This window comes from Python bivittatus, unplaced genomic scaffold (genome assembly GCF_059951505.1).
Source record: "Python bivittatus isolate LINGU-HERP-01145 unplaced genomic scaffold, Pbiv_v1 ctg000220_np1212, whole genome shotgun sequence".
Lineage (NCBI taxonomy): Eukaryota > Metazoa > Chordata > Lepidosauria > Squamata > Pythonidae > Python > Python bivittatus.
Genome location: NW_028277048.1, coordinates 24,898,616 through 24,918,751, shown reverse-complemented (window position 1 = coordinate 24,918,751; position 20,136 = coordinate 24,898,616). Strand labels below are relative to the sequence as shown.

Genomic DNA, 20,136 nt, shown 5'->3' with positions numbered 1-20,136 from the left:
TAATTAGGAGTGCGTAGTCTTGCTCATGTGCCTTGTATTAATTACCTCATTTCCATCATCAAGGAATTGTTCTGGAAATCTAAGGATTTCTTAGTTATGTCAGCTGTTAACAGAGAACAAGATCTACTTGTGCTTGTTTATGCGTGCTTCTCTGGATCTGTTCCAGCACGATGCTTATTTTTTTAAAGAAAATTATTCTACTTATTCTTCATGTTGGAAACAGTGAAAGGGTAATTTTGTCTTCTCAATGCTGTCTTTCATTAGATAGATCCACACCTTCCAAAAATATGTAGCCTTGTGATGCAATTTTTACTTGACTAAATGATCATTTGCAGATTCTGAGAACTATCTGCTTCTCTGAGAAGGAAGAGATCTGACCCTGCTGCCTTTATCCTCCTAAGTCCAACAAATACTAGATTGTCTAGCTTACACTGTCTGTTTCTTCTCAGGGCTGAGAACAGCCCTTAACAGACTGCTGTGCTGGCAGAACATAACTCCAAATGGCAAAGGGAAGACTTTTTATAGCAACAGCAAAGGGCAGGAAAATTGCCATCTAGACCTAGGAGGGTTTCAGAGCACAGCTTTCTCAGTTTTGGCCGTTCATCATTTCTCTTAAGTGCATGCTATTTCTCAGCTGTGGTCAGCATTAAGATAATTTTTCCCCCAACTGCTGTTACAGTTGGGAGCCAGTTAGCATTGTCTGATTAAAAGGCAGGTCTCCTATACATTTAATAGCAGTAAACTCAAGGGAATTTGGCAGTTTAACATTCAGAAGTTCAAAAACTTGTACTTATAAAAATCCCTGTTCTACATAGCTGGTTATATCCCTTTCCAGCTGACTGCCCTAAATGCTTGCACATTATCTGTGGTGTCTTGTTCAAGACAGATGTAATAACAAACATCAGTTGGATAAGTCAGTTGTGAGCATGGCTGGAAATAGTATAGGCATTAATAGCCAGCCACATACTTCCATATTGTCTAAAGCTTGAGATACCAAACTAAATGATTTTATTTGAAAAAAAATTGTGTGTGTACACAAAAAATGTGCCATACTCATTGTTTTGTGTATTCTATAATGTTCAGAATGGTCAAATTCTGGATGATATGTAGCTAAAGTTAAAAATACAAATCTTGTTGACTTCTGCACTGAAGCCAGTGTAGAAATGGTATCTTCACTTGAGATACTTTACTTTCATATAATGACCAAGTTGTTCAAGTTTCATACAAACAAAATGGGCATTTCATTGATAGATTTCATAAGCTGATTGGATCCAGTATTCTTCAGTACATAATATATCTGAAAACATAAAAACAGTTGGCAAACAGAGAGGAATTTGACACTTAAAAATGTCTATCTTGTTAAGAGTGGCAGTAGAAGCACAGGTTTTCCATTTGGTACTTTTGAAATATTGATCGAAAACTCTTTGGGCAAGGACTTTTTTATGGCCCAGTGAAAACCCCATGTACATTTTCTGAGCTGCATAACAAATACATTACCAAGACCTGCTTTTCAATGCCATGTGAAAAAATGGTCCATCAAGGCTCTCTTTGTTCTTGATGTGGCGGTCACTTAGTGGTTTGCTATACAAATTCACTATACAGAAGTGCAGTTTACCTATTTGCTAAACCATTTAGAAGAAAACAAGCCAAAAGTAAGATTGCCTTAGGGCTAATCCTCTATGGGTCATCTTGCTGTGGAAGCATGACTGAAATAATTCTTCATTTGTCCTCCTTGAATTAATTACCTTGATTATAACTGTCTATGGTCTTTTTCTTGGGGAAAAAGGAGTAATTTTTGAGATAATACTGATAGGATAAGTTGGAGGAAGTTTCTCCAGCATGGTTATGGCTCTCAGGAGCTCTTTAGAGGTGCTGTAAGAATGGCACATACAATCCAACTTCCCTTAAACTCTCATAGCAGAGAGATACTGATGTTATATTATGTCATGCCCTCATCCACTATAGCAGAAATTATGAGGCCACACATATTTTTCCTCCTCCCCTTTAATTTAATTCATTTAACTGGCCGATTAGAAAGGTCACAGAGTGTCTTGAGTATCAAATAAAAGGCATGACTTCTGCCCCATCAGCAGATTAAATTGCTATAGGGAGACAGGCAGGACTGGAAAGGTCACTTCAGAAAGAGGAAAGACATCTAGCAAAAATGGTGGGAAAACCTTCTGCCATTAGCAAATCCACCTTCTACTTTCCATGTGTCAAATCTGGAGCCTAAAAACTCCTGCTCTGAAAACTGTTCCGGCACAAAGCTACCACAACAGGAAATATCCAAGGAGTTCATATTCTCTTTTGTTCTGATCCTACAATCATGAAAATCTCAATTTTATAGAAAGTAGAGGAAGGAGGAAAGTGTATGGAGCTCTCTGAAGGGAGAGCATTATCCTTTGGATTATTTCAGAGGATCCCTGATACTGAAAGCTACTGAAGTGCAATAAGTATAAATACAATAAATGCCCAAGTCCTGCCATATTTAATGGGGTGTGTGTATGTGTATATGTAATCTCAGCCTCCAGACATGCCTTTTAAGGCTATTTTCACATGATGACTGAAGAGGACAGCAATTTGCTTGCCAGAATCCTCATCTGCATTACAAATGCCTCTCCTTCACTTTCTCACTTCTCATGTAAAAGACACTTTAAGCTCCTGTATAAAGAGCCAGTTTGGTGTGGTGGTTAAGGCATCAGGCTAGAAACTGAGAGACTGTGAGTTTTGGTCCCGCCTTGGGCCAGTCCCTCTCTCTCAGCCCTGGGAAGGAGGCAAGGGCAAACCACTTCTGAAAAATCTCGCCAAGAAAACTGCAGGCAGTCTCTGAGAATCAGACATGATTGAACGGATTAAAAAAATAAAATGAACTACAATTCTAGTGCTGAAATTTTCCTTCTGTATTGATTCTTCCTCTTTTCCTTTCAAAATCTGTGCTGTTGAGATTTCAATATCATCTCCTCAGTCTTAGCCTGCGTATAGTCCAGAGACCAGGAATCAAACATTTCTCATTTTAAGATTTATTCTTCAAAATAACAATATTCACATTCATGATTAGCATTCCCATACCCATAGATATCAAGAACGCTGAGATCTTGCCTCTTACCCTGGAATTAGCTTCTAGTGTCAAATGTGGCTGGTACTTCTGATCTGAGAGGGAAGATAAGAATTTACTCCATGGTTTTAACAAGCTCTTTAGCCAAGTAAAACTATCAAGAATCTAATTTGAACCCTCAGCCAGATAAGTTAAACTCAAATCAGTAAAATGGAGCAGAGATGAGGCAGGGCAAGGAAATGTCTCTTTAAGAGAGAAGATGAAAGCCAACGCTTTGGCTGCTGTGGATATTACAGGAAGAAGGAGGGGTTCTACTCTAACAAGAACGGAGACCTAATGGGACGGGCAGGATTGTCAGCCTAGACAATTTAGCAGATACCAAAGGCAGGCCTGGTAAAGGGCAGGAATCTCCTCCTTTGTTCCAACAGTTCTATGGCTGGTGAGCGCTGGGGGCCTCACAAGCACGCTTTGCTTTGGGCTGCCATGGTCTACGTTGGTTCCTTTCCCTTGCTGGGGTGGCAGTAGTGAAGCTGGCAGGGAGAGATCTTGAAGTTAAAGGCAGTCACAAGTGTTCAGGGTGGTCCTGAAGACATGTAATAAACTCAGAAACAGGTTTGTTTTTGTAGCAGATCTCATAGACAGCAGTGAAGAGTGGGAATCTGAAGGGAAGAGACACAGGTAACGAAGTTATTAGACAGGGTAAAAGAGATCCTTCCTTAGAAACTTCCATCCCACAAGAAAGGATGGACAGAAAGAACACATCTGCTTTAATTACGGAAATTATTTTGGGGAAAAAAGCTAGACTTTCTTTCAAGCAAATAAGTTATAGCAAACAAACCAGGATGGCATTTCCTTCTACACAAAAATAGTAACTTTTGTTTATTAATCAAGATAATCTGGGCTTCTGTAAACTGATGCTAATGTGCTGAATGATTTGACTAATCAGCTAAAGAACTGGTCACAAATTATTTAACTGGCTGACTGTTCTGCAAACTGGCTGACCACTCTTACCAACCATCATCCAAATTTGGGAGGTGTCAAAGCAAAATGGGAGGGAAGGTTACTGAACTCACTTGTCCGTCAGATTCCTGTGCTTCAGAATGTGGTGCAGCTCTGCTGATGTCTGAGGGCCCTGCAGTTTCTGTCCATTCAGCATCTCATTCTCCAGTTGCTCAATAGACTGTGAAATACAAGACAAAGCTCCATGTGTGAGTGACAGCCTGGATATTCCAGGTAGCTTCTATTGAGCCTTTCTTGGTGATTCCCCAAAGGAAATTTTTACTGTGGCTTCTCTTGCTTTGGACAGACCTAAACTCCATATGCCTTTCCTTCTCCATAGGGCATCCTGCAACCTGTAGTTTAGTGATCAAAGAGTATGCTTGCATGTGTGATCGAGAGGGCACTAGAGCACAAGTATTGTGATCCTTAGCAACCACGATTCCCAGGATTGCTTGTGAAAGGTCATAGCAGTAGGACAACATAAGACAAACATTAATGGATAACACTTTCTTGCTAGAGTGGTCAATCTACAAGTCAGGGTTGCATGGACCATAAATACCAGTTAGTGCATGTGCACCCCCCTGCCCCAGTCCCTGCCTAGTAACCAGGAAACATATGAAAATTTCAACATCATCCTAGAATAGTCTTAATATAATTTAATATACAAGCATGGTCAAACAATCCCACTCCCACCTAGGTGCATAATGTAGCCCCCCCCATCATCATCTCCCCAGTGCAATTCTCTTTCCCCTCAAAAATTCATAAATGTGGCCTCCAGCCACCCAGAGATTGCACATTGTTGCTTTACAGCACATCAGCATTTCTATTTTGGAGTTTAAAATAGTGCTCATGAAATTAGTAAATGCTCTTCCAAGGTCAGGCTTTAGAAATACTTCTCATATTGGACTGGATCAAAGAGGATGAACTCAAGCCAAGTTGTAGTTTGAGGAGACAGGGTACAGGATTCCCTTCTGTCAATACTGCAGATGCTTTCCAACTTCTGCAACACCGCAAAGGAGCCTATGAGATGCCACAGCACGTTGCTTCACTAAAAACCTTGCTGCCCAAAACCAAGACATGTACTGTTTCTGTGGTTTTTGGCCATTCCTGATGTCAGGCTTCTTTCAGCCACATTTACTGACCTTGCAGTCCAGTTCCAGACCTTGACCTTTGCATTCATATTTGACAGAAATTCCAGGTTTTGTGAAATCCTCAGTGTTGCAATTGGAACAACATTGCAACATTTAACTATATATTCTCAATGCCCTTGACAAAAGATATGGGTATCTTTGCACAGCCAGCGCTGCAGAATAAATCTCTTTCTGAATTATTCTCAGTAGATACTTGCAAACTGCAAGGGAGAGAATCTTCAGCCGTGGTTACTCTCTGGCAGCCACTGAGCTTCATCCATATACAGTATATAACTGGAATCTGTTAAGCTGCTGTTCTCAGCTGCTATAGTATATCTTCCCTGTCCTTGAATCCAGAGCCCTTTGATTCCAGATGTCTTTTTCAAGTTCCTTTTGTTTCCCATTGTATGTTTCTACCGCCCAATAATTCCAGTTATTCCTCATGTGTAGTATTTCATTTTTAAGTGAGCTGAACCGTTACGCCGTGGCCTGTCACCATGCCTCTCCCTATAGTTAGGGAAAGCCCTGAAGTCTCAAACATTCTTTCAGCATTGCTGTTCTATCCAGGTATCTCATTCTGGCTCCAGGCTATAGTTTGCTGCTCTGGCTCCTGAGTAAGCTCATCCCTCAAAGGCCCCATTTATAAATAGGCCTGTTCCTAGTCACCGACTAGCCCTCTGAGATGTTGCTGCACTTGCTGAAATTAGGTTAATGCATCTGTCCTCACAAGCTGGTGTCACACTAGTACAATCATTCCAAAGAGAGGGGGAAAGGTTGTAGGAGGAATGGATTGGCTCCCTCTGACACCAGACTGAAATAGCAGCAATCAGGATGTGAGGACCTCTGGAAAGCCAGCAGTATCATAGCAGTGAACTGAGGTGTGTTATGGAACTGTGTCAAATGTCCAAGTAAATCCTGCAACGTTCAGCAGAGCTCACTCCCTGATATGATTGCTGCCTCAGGCTTAAGCAAGCAACTTGTTCTCTGCTGATTCACACATCACACAAAGCCACAATGCAGTTTCTTGTGTTTTGGCTAAGTGTGATGTGTGAACCGGCTTTTGTGGTTTAAAGACTGATTGATTAGCTTTTGTGGTGGACTCAGCCAACAGTGGTTTATTCTAGACACTGTGACTTATGTAGTCATATCTTACCACTGAGTCATAAAATGACCTTGATGGCTTGCTTACCTTGCCAGTCTTGGCAAAAGCCTCAGCTACTTTACGGTTACGGCCTCCATAGCAGGTGGTAATCAGATCAGCAATCCCACAGCTCTCTAGGAAGGTGGAAGAAGTGACAGGGCCCTTGCAGAAGAGTTTGGCAAAGGCAATCATCTCCATCAGGCCCAGCCGGATGACAGCTGCCTTGGTGTTGTCTCCAAAGCCCAACCCATCACAGAACCCAGCTCCAACAGCCACTACGTTCTGAGGGAAAGGAGGGACACCAAGGGTTGATAATCAGCAGGGTTTGGGACTTAGCTAGCTTAGCAGATCAATTAAACAGAGGAGCCTTTGGTGACCTAAGCAAGGTTACCAATGAGCCCACTGTGATGACATTGTGCTAGAGAAGCCCACATTCTAGTTAATGTTGTATTTGCACCAGCTTCCTGGCAATACAGTGTGGCCCCCAGCCCCCACCATCTCCAGGTGTGGTAGAGTAAATAGGGAACTTAACCAAATCCCTTCTGAACGATAGCTGTATCATCTTGGGATTGCTTCAGGTCATTTCTCTGTCCCCAGAAGGGGGAAATTAATTCCTATACCTTGAGGGCACCACAGAGCTCTACTGTGTCTGCTTCCTGCACCACTGTGATTCGGAAGTTGGGTGTCTGCATCAGTTCCTTCAGAATCTGTCCATGCTCTAGGTTCTTGCAGCCTGAAAGAAGCCAGAGGTTACTGGCACAGATATCAAAATGATTATCCATATTTCAACATATGAATTTAAATTAAAGTCTGTTTGTCCATTTAGCCCAGATTTAATTTGAGTGATAGTTGGTGTCTCAGACCAAGATTTTTCCCAGTTCCCAGACCTGCTACTTGACAGCCAATCACTGTAATGGCCTGTATATTACAGTAAATTTTTTATAATTTTGCCTATATATACTTTTACATATAGCATAGTCACACTGCAGATTTTTAAGTTTTATACTTCACATTTAATATACTTTTAATCCGTACATAGTTAGGATAGATAATATAGGCTACATCCTAGACTTCATTTGTTGAGTTGAATAGGTAACAAGTGTATTTTAATATATATGCCTGCTACTACAAGTTGTCAATATTTTAAGTATGACTATGTTTGTTTTATAAACTCATGTCTTTGTACTGGTCTATGACTGTAATAAAGATTGAACTGAACTGAAAACTGTAGTGGACAGAATCCAGCCCTTGTGGCTAGGTAACATCCTGTAGCAATACCATGTATTGTGCTGGTTCTCATTGCTATCCTAGGTGTTTTGCGGCTGGTTATCAAACTATATTCTCCACAAAAGGAAGCAGTTTTATATTTTGAGAGTGATGATTGGTAGACAAATGGCCAATGGCATGTCCATGCCATCTTCCCTTTTAGGTTACTATACAAGCTGGAATTCCTGTGTGACGGAATTTACCAATGACAGTCAAGGCTGGTCTGGTCACATGTAGATACTTCCCCAAAACAAGCAGAATGAATTTCACGGATTATGGCATTATGTCAGGATCACGGCAGCTTAAGCAAGACGTATGGTTTATTTGGTAGTACAGAAAGAGCAAAACAAGCCAGAGTCATGGGGACTGAGTTGATGTCATTCCAGTGATACCATAAATAATTAAGAAAGTATTTAAAGTTTAAATATTGTGTGTTAAAGCTGGTACTTTGCCCATCCAAAGCTCTTGTTCTATCACTAGGCCTCAGCTTCTCCCTTGGAAACTGTCAGCAATCAGAAATGGAGAGAGAAGTGCTATTGAATCCCTGAGATCCAAGGAAGGGTGGGGGCAGAATAGATGTATACACAAATTTAGACATCTTGGATGATTAGGGCTACTTTATTCCAGAGATGAAATACTGGCATTTATCAATAATAGACTCTGAAATGCAGCAATCACTTACTCAGTAGGGTTTGCACCATTCAAAGCCAACTGATTGGCTAATGAAATATGCAATCAAGATGATGTTAACCACTGATTTCTGTATTGGTTTCTCCCATACTCCAAATAAATGGAACTGTCAGACTGAGAGGTACTATAGGAAAACAACCTCCCAAGAAGAGGAATAGGAGTAAATCCAAACAAACATGAATATTTGCTTTATAATGGTGCAATAGTTCAGCAGAAGAGCATTTGTGTCAACAATGAATTTTGACTTTGTTAATCCTGAAGGTGCCACAAAACTCTGCTGGGTTTTTTTGCAACAAGCATAAATATGACTCTGGAAATTGTTGTAAAAATGGGTATCTAGCAAAATCAGGGGTTTCTGGAGCACGTACTAAAAGCACCTTAAGATGAACTAAGCTTCCTGGGGGTACATGATAGTTGAGAGGAGATTCCTGTTGCCCGATGAAACCCTAGAATTTACCATTATTTCCTCCCCCTTCCATAAGAGGAATATTGGGCTTGCACGCAGAAAGTTTCAGATAAATTTCAGGTAAAAGAATATGAAAAGGACAATATGTCTAAGACTCTGGAAAGCAGCTGCTAGATGTTGGTCAACAGTTTTCTTTTGCTGCATCTTTAATTTTTTTTTCCTATTCAACACACTACACTGGACTTAACAGGTGAAATTGGGCCACAGTAATTCCACTTAGCCCAGCTCAACTAGGACAATCACTAGAGTGGTTTTGCATTGCACTGTGGTGTCTCATGATTTCCTGCTACAATCATGCAAGAGGATCTCCAGTGTAATCAAACTGATTCTGGAAAAAGCGTATGCAGCAGCGTAAGGTCTCAGGCTCGTGTCTAATGTTACTACTACTTTCCCTTGATATCAGATATGTAGTAAGGGAGAAGGTGGCCTGGGCTGTCCCGTTCCCAACCTGTTGCTGTCATTTGTGTTCTAGCTGCTTTGTGGCATGTCTGGATGTCTGCATACCACAGGAGTTGAGGAGGAAGATGAATGACAGAGGAGAAGTGAATCTCCCCACAGCCCCCAACAATGCCTTAGCAAGGATGGGGAGTCTCTAGACTGCAGGCCTAATCTAACCTGCTAGGTGAGCCCATTGGGCCTGTAATGGGTCTTGAGAGAGGACCTTTTCCCTGCCCACCATCCTGACCATGTCTCTTTATTTCAACTATGCCTAGTCCTTTCCCTTTAAGAAAGCAAAGCAAAGCACTGGATCACATGGGAGCATTCTATGTGTTCCTTGTTCACCTATCCGTTGGTTCAGCTGGTGCGCATCTTCTCTATTAGGAGAAGACAGGTGCTTTAAAAAACTCAGTGCAAGATGAGATAGGGAGCAATGGGTTCCTTTGTTTCGCATGAAAGTTTTTCTCCTTACCAGAGGACACAGGGGAGTGATGGAATCAGTGCCACCGCAATGGGAGATTTAAAAGTACATCTCTAATGTATAGGATAGTATGTGGCCATCCTACTTTCCCAGCAGTAGCCAGTAATATGTCTGGGTGGAACTGCTTCTTGTTGCAACAGTGTCCAAACAAAGTCAGTAAGGAAGGGTGGAGGAACTTCCTGTGAATGTAGCATAACACTTAAAGCACCTATCCAGAGAGCTGACCTCCAGCTTGCCTCCAGCTTTCCATATTAATCATAAGCTCAAGTTCATTACCAATGGTGGTCTCACAGAACTTCTCCTCTGCCACCTCATTGGCAATGTTGGCTCCCATCAGCACACTCATTTCAATGCCTAGCTGCTCACGGATGATGTCTGAGATGAGCTTCAGCCCATCAGGGCCTTCGTCCACACCCTGCAATCCAAACACGCAAGTGATGTCAGGTCAATGGGACAACCTGACTAAGGACTCTGCAATAGCCCTGCTTGACTGAACTCAGTGCTGCTCCAGCCAAAGAGGTTCAGGACTTAAATAGGCATTCAGTTAATGTAGGACTCTAAAGGTACTTCACTTTCACAACCATTTCTTGACCTCATCTGATTAGCTAAGTTTATTAGGATGCCATTGAATATCACAAACAAATAGTCACACTACTTAGAACAGACTGCCCCTTTCACATCTGTGGCCACTTGGCCTCACTGTTCACAACTTTTCCACTCCATAACTATGTTTGTACTGACTGCCAATCAAGAATAGTACTTTGTTTCTGATGAAATAGTTTATAATCCATAACAACATATACTATAATGAGGAGAGGAGAGGAGGTTTGATCCATCCAGAGTGGCATGAAGCTTTATAATTGGTATGGATAGGTGATTCTTGAGAACCTTTATGTTTTTATTAAAAAGCTCTTCTGATTAATTGCAAAGGGATGGTTCCTTCTAATTCCCAGTTTTTAAGTTACCTCTACTATTCATTTCTAAAACCAAACTAAAGGTTGCACCAACTCTGCATGCAGAAAATGTTTTCATCTACCTTGGCATTTCAGAGCTCATGATGGCCTAGCTGAATGATTTATGGAGTAGTGCCTTTATATTATTGTATTTAAATACAATTTAATTAATTTAACCAGCAGGAGAGACTCAGCAGCATAACACAATAGAAATATTTTAAATAAATAAAATCACTGGAAACAAATTAGCCCCTCCCCCCTTTAACCATATGATTATTTCCAATGTAATTGTGTAGAAATGGCTCTAGATCTAGCCATTCTTCCTTTCCTTGTGAAGGAATTAAAATAATAGACATTTCATTGAGAGGACTGTGTATTTGCCTGGTGCTCAGAGAGGTGAAGGAACTCCATGGTTCACCAGTGGGGAAGACCACTGGAGGTCAGAGCCCATGGCAGAATCATGTGGCCAAGTCAAGTCAAGCTCTCTCAGTAAAAGAGCATTCTTACCGCAGACATCTCCCCCTTTTTACCCTTTCATGGTGGTGGTGAAATGCCCTCCCAGCAAAGCCAGGCCAAATCTTCCAGTTACTCGTTTAAAAGGTCATGATGCCAGCTAGTCCCCCACCCCCACCCCCACCCCCACCCCCAGCCACACTCACACCTTGATGAGCGAGATGCCTATTGCTTCTTTCTTGATATGTTCCTTCATTTGCTCACAGAGTTTCCCAATGAATTGGTGAGGCACCACAAAAATGAGGATGTCTGCATCAGCGGAAGCTTTTAACAGATCGGGCACAGCCACCTACAGCAATCAAGGAGCCAGGAGAAAGAAGTCAGCTTGTAGGCCCAGGAAGGAGCTGTGATTTCATTCACATGTATGAGGAGGGAGCTAAAAATGGACTTTCTGGTGAACACTTGGATACACTCAAGAATCCCATTACTGTAGTAACATTGCTTTTGAACGCTGGCCTGCACAAATGATGCAAACCATATATTTACACAGCTTGCCAGCAGTTACTATATATCTACTTGTCATAGTAATGAATAGCAGGGAGCTCTGCAAAATTGGAAGCCCCAAGCCAGAAAGCATCTCCACTGGGTTATGCTTGAAGATTTCATTAGCTGTTGCTCACACGTTTGAAGAGCCATAAGAGCTAGGCACTTGCTTCTTAGCTCTGCTTCTCCCTGAAAGGCACAGCATTCTGGTCGTGGCATCCCGAAGAGAGTTTTGAGCTCCGTGTGGGGCGGCACAAAGAGTCAGAGTCCCAAAGGGAGCTGGGCCCATAGAAGAGCACAGCCAGTGTTGGAGGCAACACCAGCTGCAACCCCTTTTAGGGCTTAGTTCCAATCACTTGCCAGACCATTTTATCCAGATTGCTAGAAACGATGGCATTCCAGAGTTCTAGGGCAAGCTTGCAGGATGTCTGTTCCATCCAGTTCTGTCCCCCAAGCCAGGAAAGAATATTGATAGGCTGGAGAGCTTTCAGAGGAATGTTACTAGGATGCTAAAAGGAGGCCTAGGATGCAACACTTTAGAAACAGGAAGAACGGAACATCTCTTTCCTGTGTTAGCCTTCCCTAATTTGATGTCCTCCGCTGATCCATCTAGCTCAGTGGTAACATTTATTACCATGCACAGGTCCAAACTATTAGCTTAGTATTACCCATGCTGGCTCTCCAACATTTCAGGCAGGCAGGAATGTTTCTAGTCTTCCTTGGAGATGCTGAGGGTTGAATGCAATGCACAGGTTCTACCGCAAAATATCAGTATCAGTGATAGAACATTGACTTGAACACTCAGAAATTCAGGTGCCCAACGGCCTTTCGCTGCAAAAGCCCAGATGGCTATAATGCCTTCATCTAGCAAGTGGGCTTCCTGGCACTCTGCTAAGCATGAGGGAACCAAATTAATTGGCAAGCAGAGACAGGTTTATTTATTACTTTTGTTACCAAGGCAACGTTTTCCCAGATCTTCCTTCAGCTAGAAGAGGCACAAGCCTGCTCTGCTATTGCCAGGGCCTGACAAAAGGATTGCGGGGGGGGGGGGGATGGGGGGGGGAAGCAGTCTGCTCCAGTGAGCCATGCCATCCCTGCAACCTAAATAGTGTTATTAGTAACTAGTAACATACAATATTTTTAGTTTAACGTTATTTGTAAACCACTGGGGTTTTTTTTGAAAATCACAGCGCACCACAATAAAAGCAAAAATATTAAAACAGCAAAAAACAGCCCGTATTAAAAATCAAGCAGAATATAGACCTGCAGGGCATCCTAAAGAAAGTGAATAAAAGCAACAGCATGAAAGGGAATCCAAAAGAGTCCTTTTTCTGCACACTCTTGCAAAAACAAAAGGGAGGACCCAACACGTGCTGCTTTCAGAAAAGGCGGCCACCACAATGGGGCTACCTGTCTAAGGCCACGCTCCTGGCAAAGCCAAGGCCAGCCACCTCTCTGCAGAAGATGAGCCATGGGCTGCATTTCCCCAGAAGCCTTGTAATGGCAGGGAAGAAGGGAGCAGAGAGGCCTTGAAGCAAAGGGAAGGGCCTCTCGTTCACCTGACCCACCTTCAGCTGGGTGCCTTTCAAGTGTCCCAACAGTCGGTGAATTTAGAGATCAGCCAGGCATCCCTAAAATCAGTGGTGGCTTCTTTGACTAATATATCCTTCCCCAACTTGATGTCTTATAGAGATGATCAAGCACAACTCCCTTAAGAGCCAGTTCAGTGTAGTGGTTCAGGCACTGGGCTAGAGACCAGGAGATGGTGAATTCTAGTCCCACGTAGGCACGAAGCCGGCTGGGTGACCGTGGGCCAGTCACTCTCTCTCAGCCCCAGGAAGGAGGCCAGGGCAAACCACTTCTGAGAAACCTTGCCAAGAAAACGGCAGGGACTTGCCCAGGCAGTCCCCAGCAGTCAAGACTGACCCAAAGGAACGAAACAAAAAACAAAACCCACCCCCAACTTCCAGCTAGTACAGCTACTAATGGAACCTACAGTCCAATGCAGTAAGAAGGCACAGAAGAGGGAGTAGCTAGGATGAATTAAATAGTTTAGCATTCCTAAGTAATTTAACTTCGTTTTTCCCTTCTTAAACAACTTTCTATTATTGGTCAGTGGAAGCTTCCCAAAGCTTAAAGGCTGTGGCATGTTACAATATTAAAACATGCACAAGTACCAGCAAAATAAAAAAGTAAAATTCAGATAAAAGTAAAACGCAGCTCTGTTTAGAACAAGGATCAGCAGCAACAGAAAACTTTATATTGTGGGTGCAAAAGTGTGTTTTTTTTTAAGGAATTTAAAATAATCTAAAAATAAAAGGGTCAAAAATCTCACCAGATCCTGTATCATCTGAGATCTCCTGCAATCAATCCCTCTCTTTTATCCTTCCTTTTCTATTTATCATTTACTATATATTTTTGCATAATAATGACTAAAGATTTCAAAAAGTCACCAGGTGTTGAAATGCTTTGGCAAAAATTTCCTTGTTCACATTTAAATTGGAGAATAGATTCACAACTTTAGGCAAACCTCAGCTAAATCTCAGCACTTTAAAATCCCCCCCCCCCAATTTCAATTAACTAAGAGATAGTTAAGCATCTACTTTGATTCTTCTCTCAAAATAAGTGGAGTTTAAATGCTCCTCAGCTTTAGCAGGGTGTTGTCCATTTTAAAGATGATGGGAATATCTCAAATTGTTCCATTAGCCATTATAAGGATAGACGATATTTAAAAAGAGATCAGACTTTTCTTTGTACAGTGCAATTACTGTTTAGGACAGGAGCTGAGGATAGTACTTCTCAGCAATGGCTATAAGGCATGTTTTGCCATTAAGGAAATGACTGTAGTTAATGACAGGTAATTAAACAAGAGTCAGGAGCAATTTCAGACATGGTTAAATCACTGCTAGGGAGGAAGGAAGGCCTATGGTCATGGATGTCCAGCTGCTAATCTGAAGTCTACTAGAGTGAAGCCATGGCTAATTAAGAGGACATGTCTTTTAAATCTCAAAGCTCAATGTTCAGCCCCAGCATCTCCTCAGAGAGTTGGTGGAAGATTTTACTCTCTCTGCTTGAAATCCTGAAGCACTGCTGATGGTCAGAGTGGACCATATCGGCTGGATGAGCCTCATGGTTCAATGGTCTGCAGTAAAAGCCCACTTCCTAAGGTCCTGAGCAACACAATAGTACAAGTAAAATAATAATAAACACAATAACAAGAGTGAAAAAGCATTTTGTAAGCTGCAATACAATGTACAGGTGATTAAAGATGGATCAAGTGGACAATTTCACAGCACGTTGCTTCCAGGCTTCTCAACTGTGAAGATGAGATGCCCCAACCAATAATGAAATGTCAATAATGCATGGCAGAAAGTTCATTATTTGATGTCATGCATACATGCACACGACTTTCAGCAAAATTAATGACTTTTAATTGATCTTCATTATTAAAAACTGTATTGTTTTCATTTTTATATTTTATGTACTGCATTTTTCATTATTGTAAGCCACCTTGAGCAGTGTGGACAGAAGGGTAGGGTACAAATTTAATTTTTAAAAAAGGGTTATTTATATTATTGGTCTTGGGCACCCAACCCCCAGGATACTTTTTGTTTTTGTGATAACCCCTGCCTCCAAGCCCTTTGTATGCAGCATCTCCCAAGCAACAGAAACACCGTTTCCTACCAATTTTTAGTAGGGAAACAAAAGAAAATCTTTGTGTTGAGTTTTCAGATATCGTTAATGCACTTAGAAAACCAGGTAGGGTGGGGGAACAAGGTGCATGCAGTTGTTTAAAACAGAAAAGAAATGAGCCCCAAATTCCACCCTGCTCTCTTTGGTGACCCCATGAAGCTACTGCCATGCCTTTGGTGAAATAAAAGTAAATTGAAAAGCGGCCAAAAAGCTGTCCAGCAATGCTCTAATTTGAAAAGCAGGCCTCAAGAGAAAATGCAGGTGTTGCCTTAGCTTTGGGTACAGTTCCCCCCAAGACTCCCCCTGCCCCTCCAGCCTGCCAAACGCACCACATTGGGCGGAAGTTTATGGCCGGGCAAATACTTGGAGTTCTCATGCTGTGTATTGATGATCTCGGTGAGCTTCTGGCCAGCCACCACCTCTTCAAACACCCACATGTTCACAGTGGTGTCAAACTTATCCAGTTTGGCTGCATTACTGCCCACAATCTTGGCAATAGCTGAACCCCTGCAGCAGGAAGAGAGACAGAGATGCAACCCTCCTTCTTTGCTGGGCTACATTTCCCCCCACATTCTTCTACTGCAAGACCAGAATTCTAGCAAGAGTCTCAGCTTGGAGAGGACCATAACGTAAGGACAGAACCACCTGGGATTATTTTCAGAGTTCACCCCCAACAGCTTTCTCAGCTGGATGTACCGTTCCATCTAGCATCCCTCCCTGCTATCCACTTTGGTTGTGGCTGCTGGGAGTTGCAAGTTCAGCAGAGCCTGGGAGGTCATGGTGCAACAATATGCTCAAAAACAGCTGGGAATCATGTAGCAGCCAGCTTGAGTGGCCCATAGATGGAAAGGCAGGTCCAAATTGAAATAACAAGACTAACAAAAAGCAATTATTTCATGAATTAATGACAACTTGCTTTGGCCATGAACAGTGACCCTGGGTTGGTTGGTCATATCCCTGATGGAGTGGATTTTAATGTTAAAATAAGTGCATTTGCTTTTCAGGTGCCATAAAACTCTCCGTTCTTTTTGCTGCAACACACCAGCAGAGCTGTACAGGGAGAAAACTCCAAGAGCTCAAAAATTAATTAAAAACAGACGCACCGATCCCGTCAGATCATTCATTACCAAGAAACTACATAGAAGACTCCGGAAACGTACACATTCTTCTACCATGGAGAGAAAGAATTTTCAAGCAGAAGCAGACACACATTTTTATGTACAACTTCACACAAACAGTTCTCTCCACAACCCTACAGCTATAGGCATACATATCTTTGTGTCAATGGCAGAGAAGAATGAAGAATGCTGCTGATGGTCTGGTGCTCAAGAGACAAGTTGGATTTAAGTACTTGTCTTCCACTAAAGAGCACAGGACCTGAAATGTAGCCGAGCTGAAGGGCAACCAAAGATAGACCGTGCAGGGAAGAGGCTGATCCAGCTAGACTGCCACCACCAAGCAACTGGCAGAGAGGACACAAGTTGAAAGCAAAGTCAAAGCCACTCAGATGGGACACTTAATGCACCTAGATAGAGGTATTATCCTGCAGGACTTGAGCTGACTTTGAGGGACTGGAGATCAAACTCTCAAGAATTTTGTTTTATAACCAAACGGAATGATTCATTGGGGTTACTCGGTGGCAAAAGAACCTGCTCAATAAGGTGCAGTACTGCCCTATACTGAGTACAGGTCGCAAAGCCAAAGGGTCTGCTGACCCAGGACGAGGGCAGTTGTAGCCCAGAAGACCCCTGAGTATCTGGAAGGTACCGGGTTGGGGAGAACCGATTCTGTGGGATAAAGCTGCACGTCTAGGACTTGAATGCATTAAAAGTGCAAATGGGAGCTGTGCTGCCACGTAGCTGTACCTATCGCTTCTTTTCAGAGTTTAAGTTAAAGAGGAGGAGGATTTTATCCCCTGATACTCACCCAGGAAGCATCTCGCAGCAAAATGCATAAAACCCAGGGCACCTTTGATCGCATGTGCCCTGGCAGAAAAAAGCTCCCTCGTGTCCTGTGCTTGTGTTCCCACAAACATGGGTTCAGGGAGCAGCCCTTGCGCGGTGTTCCCCGCAACACCTGTCGGCCTGCATCGCTCAAGGCGGTGGTCTCTCGGTCATGATTCCGGAGCTACCCGCTCCCCTGCCCGCCCTCTCTCCAGAAGAGCGGGCGAGGGCAGCCGGCGAGAGCGCGCCGCAGGGGCGCCACCGCTCTGAAGGCCGGGCGGTCGCCCTTTCGGTCTGTTGCAGCAAAACAAGCCAGAACTCCTTCGTGGCACATGCGGGACGAGCGTCGCGAGCGTCCGCTTCATCGGCTGCATGAAGCGCAATACCTTTCTAACGGAGGATAACACCCCGTGCCTCCGATGACGTTTAATCCGCGAACAAACGGGGATCCTCAAGATGCCACAGAGCTCTTCGTCGCTCGTGCCATCCGTTCCCTATTTTACGACGACGCCCAGCAATCCCAGCCTTTCCTCGCCTTCCCCCACCTTCCTTTTCCGAACCCGCGGGCCTCTCCCCGGCCCCCTCCCCTCGCTCGCCGCCAGGCCCAGGCGCCCCGGCCCGCCTCAACGCACCAGTTGCCGGAGCCCACGATGCAAACTTTCTTTCCGCCCATGGCTGTGAGGACCGAACAGCGAGCCGCGGCAGCCGCGCTCCTGCCTCGGGAGGCATTATAACCCGTCGGCTGGCCGGGCCCCGCCCCCGCCCCCCGGCAATTCGCCCAAACGGCTCTCGGGCGGGGAAGGCGATCGGGCTACGGAGCTGCCGGGAGCCAGAAGCCGCGAGGGGGGCGTGGGGAGTCTCTGCGGGAGGCCGCCTGCTCTTGCCAAGGTCTACGGTGAGGTTCGATCCCCGTTTTTCGCGAGTTCGGACAGAACGGCTGGGAGACCGAGCGACGCGTTTTCGAAGGAGTTTTCCCTGCCTCCAAGTCAGTCTCACAGGTGGGACTTCGGCTGTGACTTTCCGCAGAGCCGGGTGGGAATTGTGTCGAGCGCAGCTGGGGCTTCGGAACGGGGAGCCCTTCACTCTTGCAGGTTCATTCCGCGTCTGTTGCCCCCCTCCCCCACGCCCCCGACCAGCGCAGCTCTCAAGGCAGGGTGCAAAGAGGCCCGCCTTTGTTTAGGGTTTCGGAAAATCCCATGCAGAGAAGGAAAAATAAGCTTCTCCAAATAACCTTCCTAAACTGCGGCGCTAAACACATTCAAGAAGAGGAAACTGATTAATTACTCAGGAAGGCATTCTACTGACTACTGTATAGTAAATGCTAATTACTTTAAAATTTAAAAAAAAAATTCTCCTGGCCCCACTCACTTTTTGTGCAGTCCCGGCAGGTTTTTGGAATCTCTCTCCTCCCTGCTAATGAAACGGTCCTGTGGCTCTACATCTCCAACCCTAATTCCTCCGCTTGACGAAACTCTCCGTCGTTTCTTCCATGTTCCTTGCTGGGGATGGGGTGGGGGCTTAATCAGAGCCGCTGTATGGCTGCCGTATGACATTTGCCAGAAATACATTGCAGGCACAAGCAAGGGGGTACGTGAGGAAAAGGTCTTGCGGCTTAAATGCTGCCCCCCCCCCCCCCCGGTATTCCATACCAAATGACAAGACTCAGGATTAAGTGGAGTTTTTGAGCATGGGCGGAGTTCTTTGTTGTCACTGTTGTTGAATCATATTAACAGGACAGGATTACAGGACAAGATTGCAGTACCTCTGGCATGACTTTTAAGCAAATATTTATGTTCATCTCTCATTTCTCTTTTAAAGTGGCATACTGTATTCTATTAGGAGAGACTTGGTGAATTGCTTTTCAGAACTGCCAGCCCCTCTCATCCTTCAATTAAGTATTACAGCAATGGAGCAACTGAAGCAAAAGGGAGTCCTTCTAACATTATGTTCATATTTCAGCAAACCCTAGGGATGTGAGGGTTCAGAATAACGTACTGTAACAGTTCAGAAGTCAACCCTCTTTCATTCTGCATTTGGATGTTATTGAAATCCTATGCCTCAGTAACCCAGGTAAAGAGATGGAGAGGCTCTACCCTCTGTAACTGTGTTGAACAAAATACACTGAAACAATTCAGTTCAATGGCACAGATTAATATTATTTTCCAGGTGAGGAAGAGACTCCTTCCCAGCACCATAACCATAAATTCCTGTCTGAAATGGCATTTGAAATTAGCTTACAGGCCCATGGTTTTGGCAGCCTGCCAGCTACAAAATTGCATTCTGGACTCTGCCTTTCTTGCCAGCTAGTTTAATGGATTAAACAAAAAAAATCATTCACATGCTGTGCAGCCAGTAAATCTGTATCCTCTACTGAGCACAAAAGTCCAAAAGCTGCAATCTTACGTATACCTGCTAAGGACTCAATGGAGCATACTCCTAAATAAGCCAACAAAGGCCAGCACTGCCAGGTGGCCACCTGCTTTGCAGAAGGAAAAGGAGCACCAGCCAGAGTTTAGCAGAGAAAGCAACTTGCTTATTCCGTTCTCCTTTCCCATCTCCTGTTTCTGTGGCACACCTAGGCTTAATTGTATACAGCACACAACAGAATGAGTTAGGAAAACTAACTGGATTACTGCAAAGCCCTGGAGCCACAAAAGTGGGTGGGAGCTACATGGATGACCTGGTGCCTAGAAACCATCTTTCAGGCAGACAAGAGAGATGATCCTACTCAGTTAATGAGGACATAAGTTGGAAATATTATGGAAGGATCCCTTAGGGGGGAAAAACGTCCACTGCAAACACCCCTAACTTGGGGGTGGGATTAGCTCTTACTATTGACGCAACAGACTGGGAGGAAAGAGACAAGCTGCGGCTCTGCAATTGCT

At 43.8% G+C, this 20,136-nt stretch overlaps 1 protein-coding gene across 4 annotated transcripts; it reads right to left on the bottom strand.

Annotated features, from left to right (window-relative positions):
- Positions 1-3,004: 3,004 nt before the first annotated feature.
- On the bottom strand, positions 3,005-18,834 carry GPD1 (glycerol-3-phosphate dehydrogenase 1). Of its 4 annotated transcripts, none has more exons than XM_025169425.1 (8): positions 18,620-18,834; positions 15,638-15,815; positions 11,281-11,421; positions 9,943-10,081; positions 6,946-7,058; positions 6,374-6,607; positions 4,129-4,235; positions 3,005-3,714 (listed from the first exon to the last, which is right to left on the bottom strand). In XM_025169425.1, the coding sequence occupies exons 1-8, from the start codon at positions 18,817-18,819 to the stop codon at positions 3,618-3,620; spliced, it is 1,209 nt and encodes a 402-aa protein (XP_025025193.1). In that variant the 5' UTR covers positions 18,820-18,834; the 3' UTR covers positions 3,005-3,617. The 4 variants fall into 4 exon arrangements, with proteins under 4 accessions (XP_025025193.1, XP_015744310.2, XP_025025194.1 ...); XM_015888824.2 differs by lacking the exon at positions 18,620-18,834 and adding an exon at positions 17,884-18,017; XM_025169426.2 differs by lacking the exon at positions 18,620-18,834 and adding an exon at positions 17,235-17,377.
- Between the last annotated feature and the right edge of the window lie 1,302 nt (positions 18,835-20,136).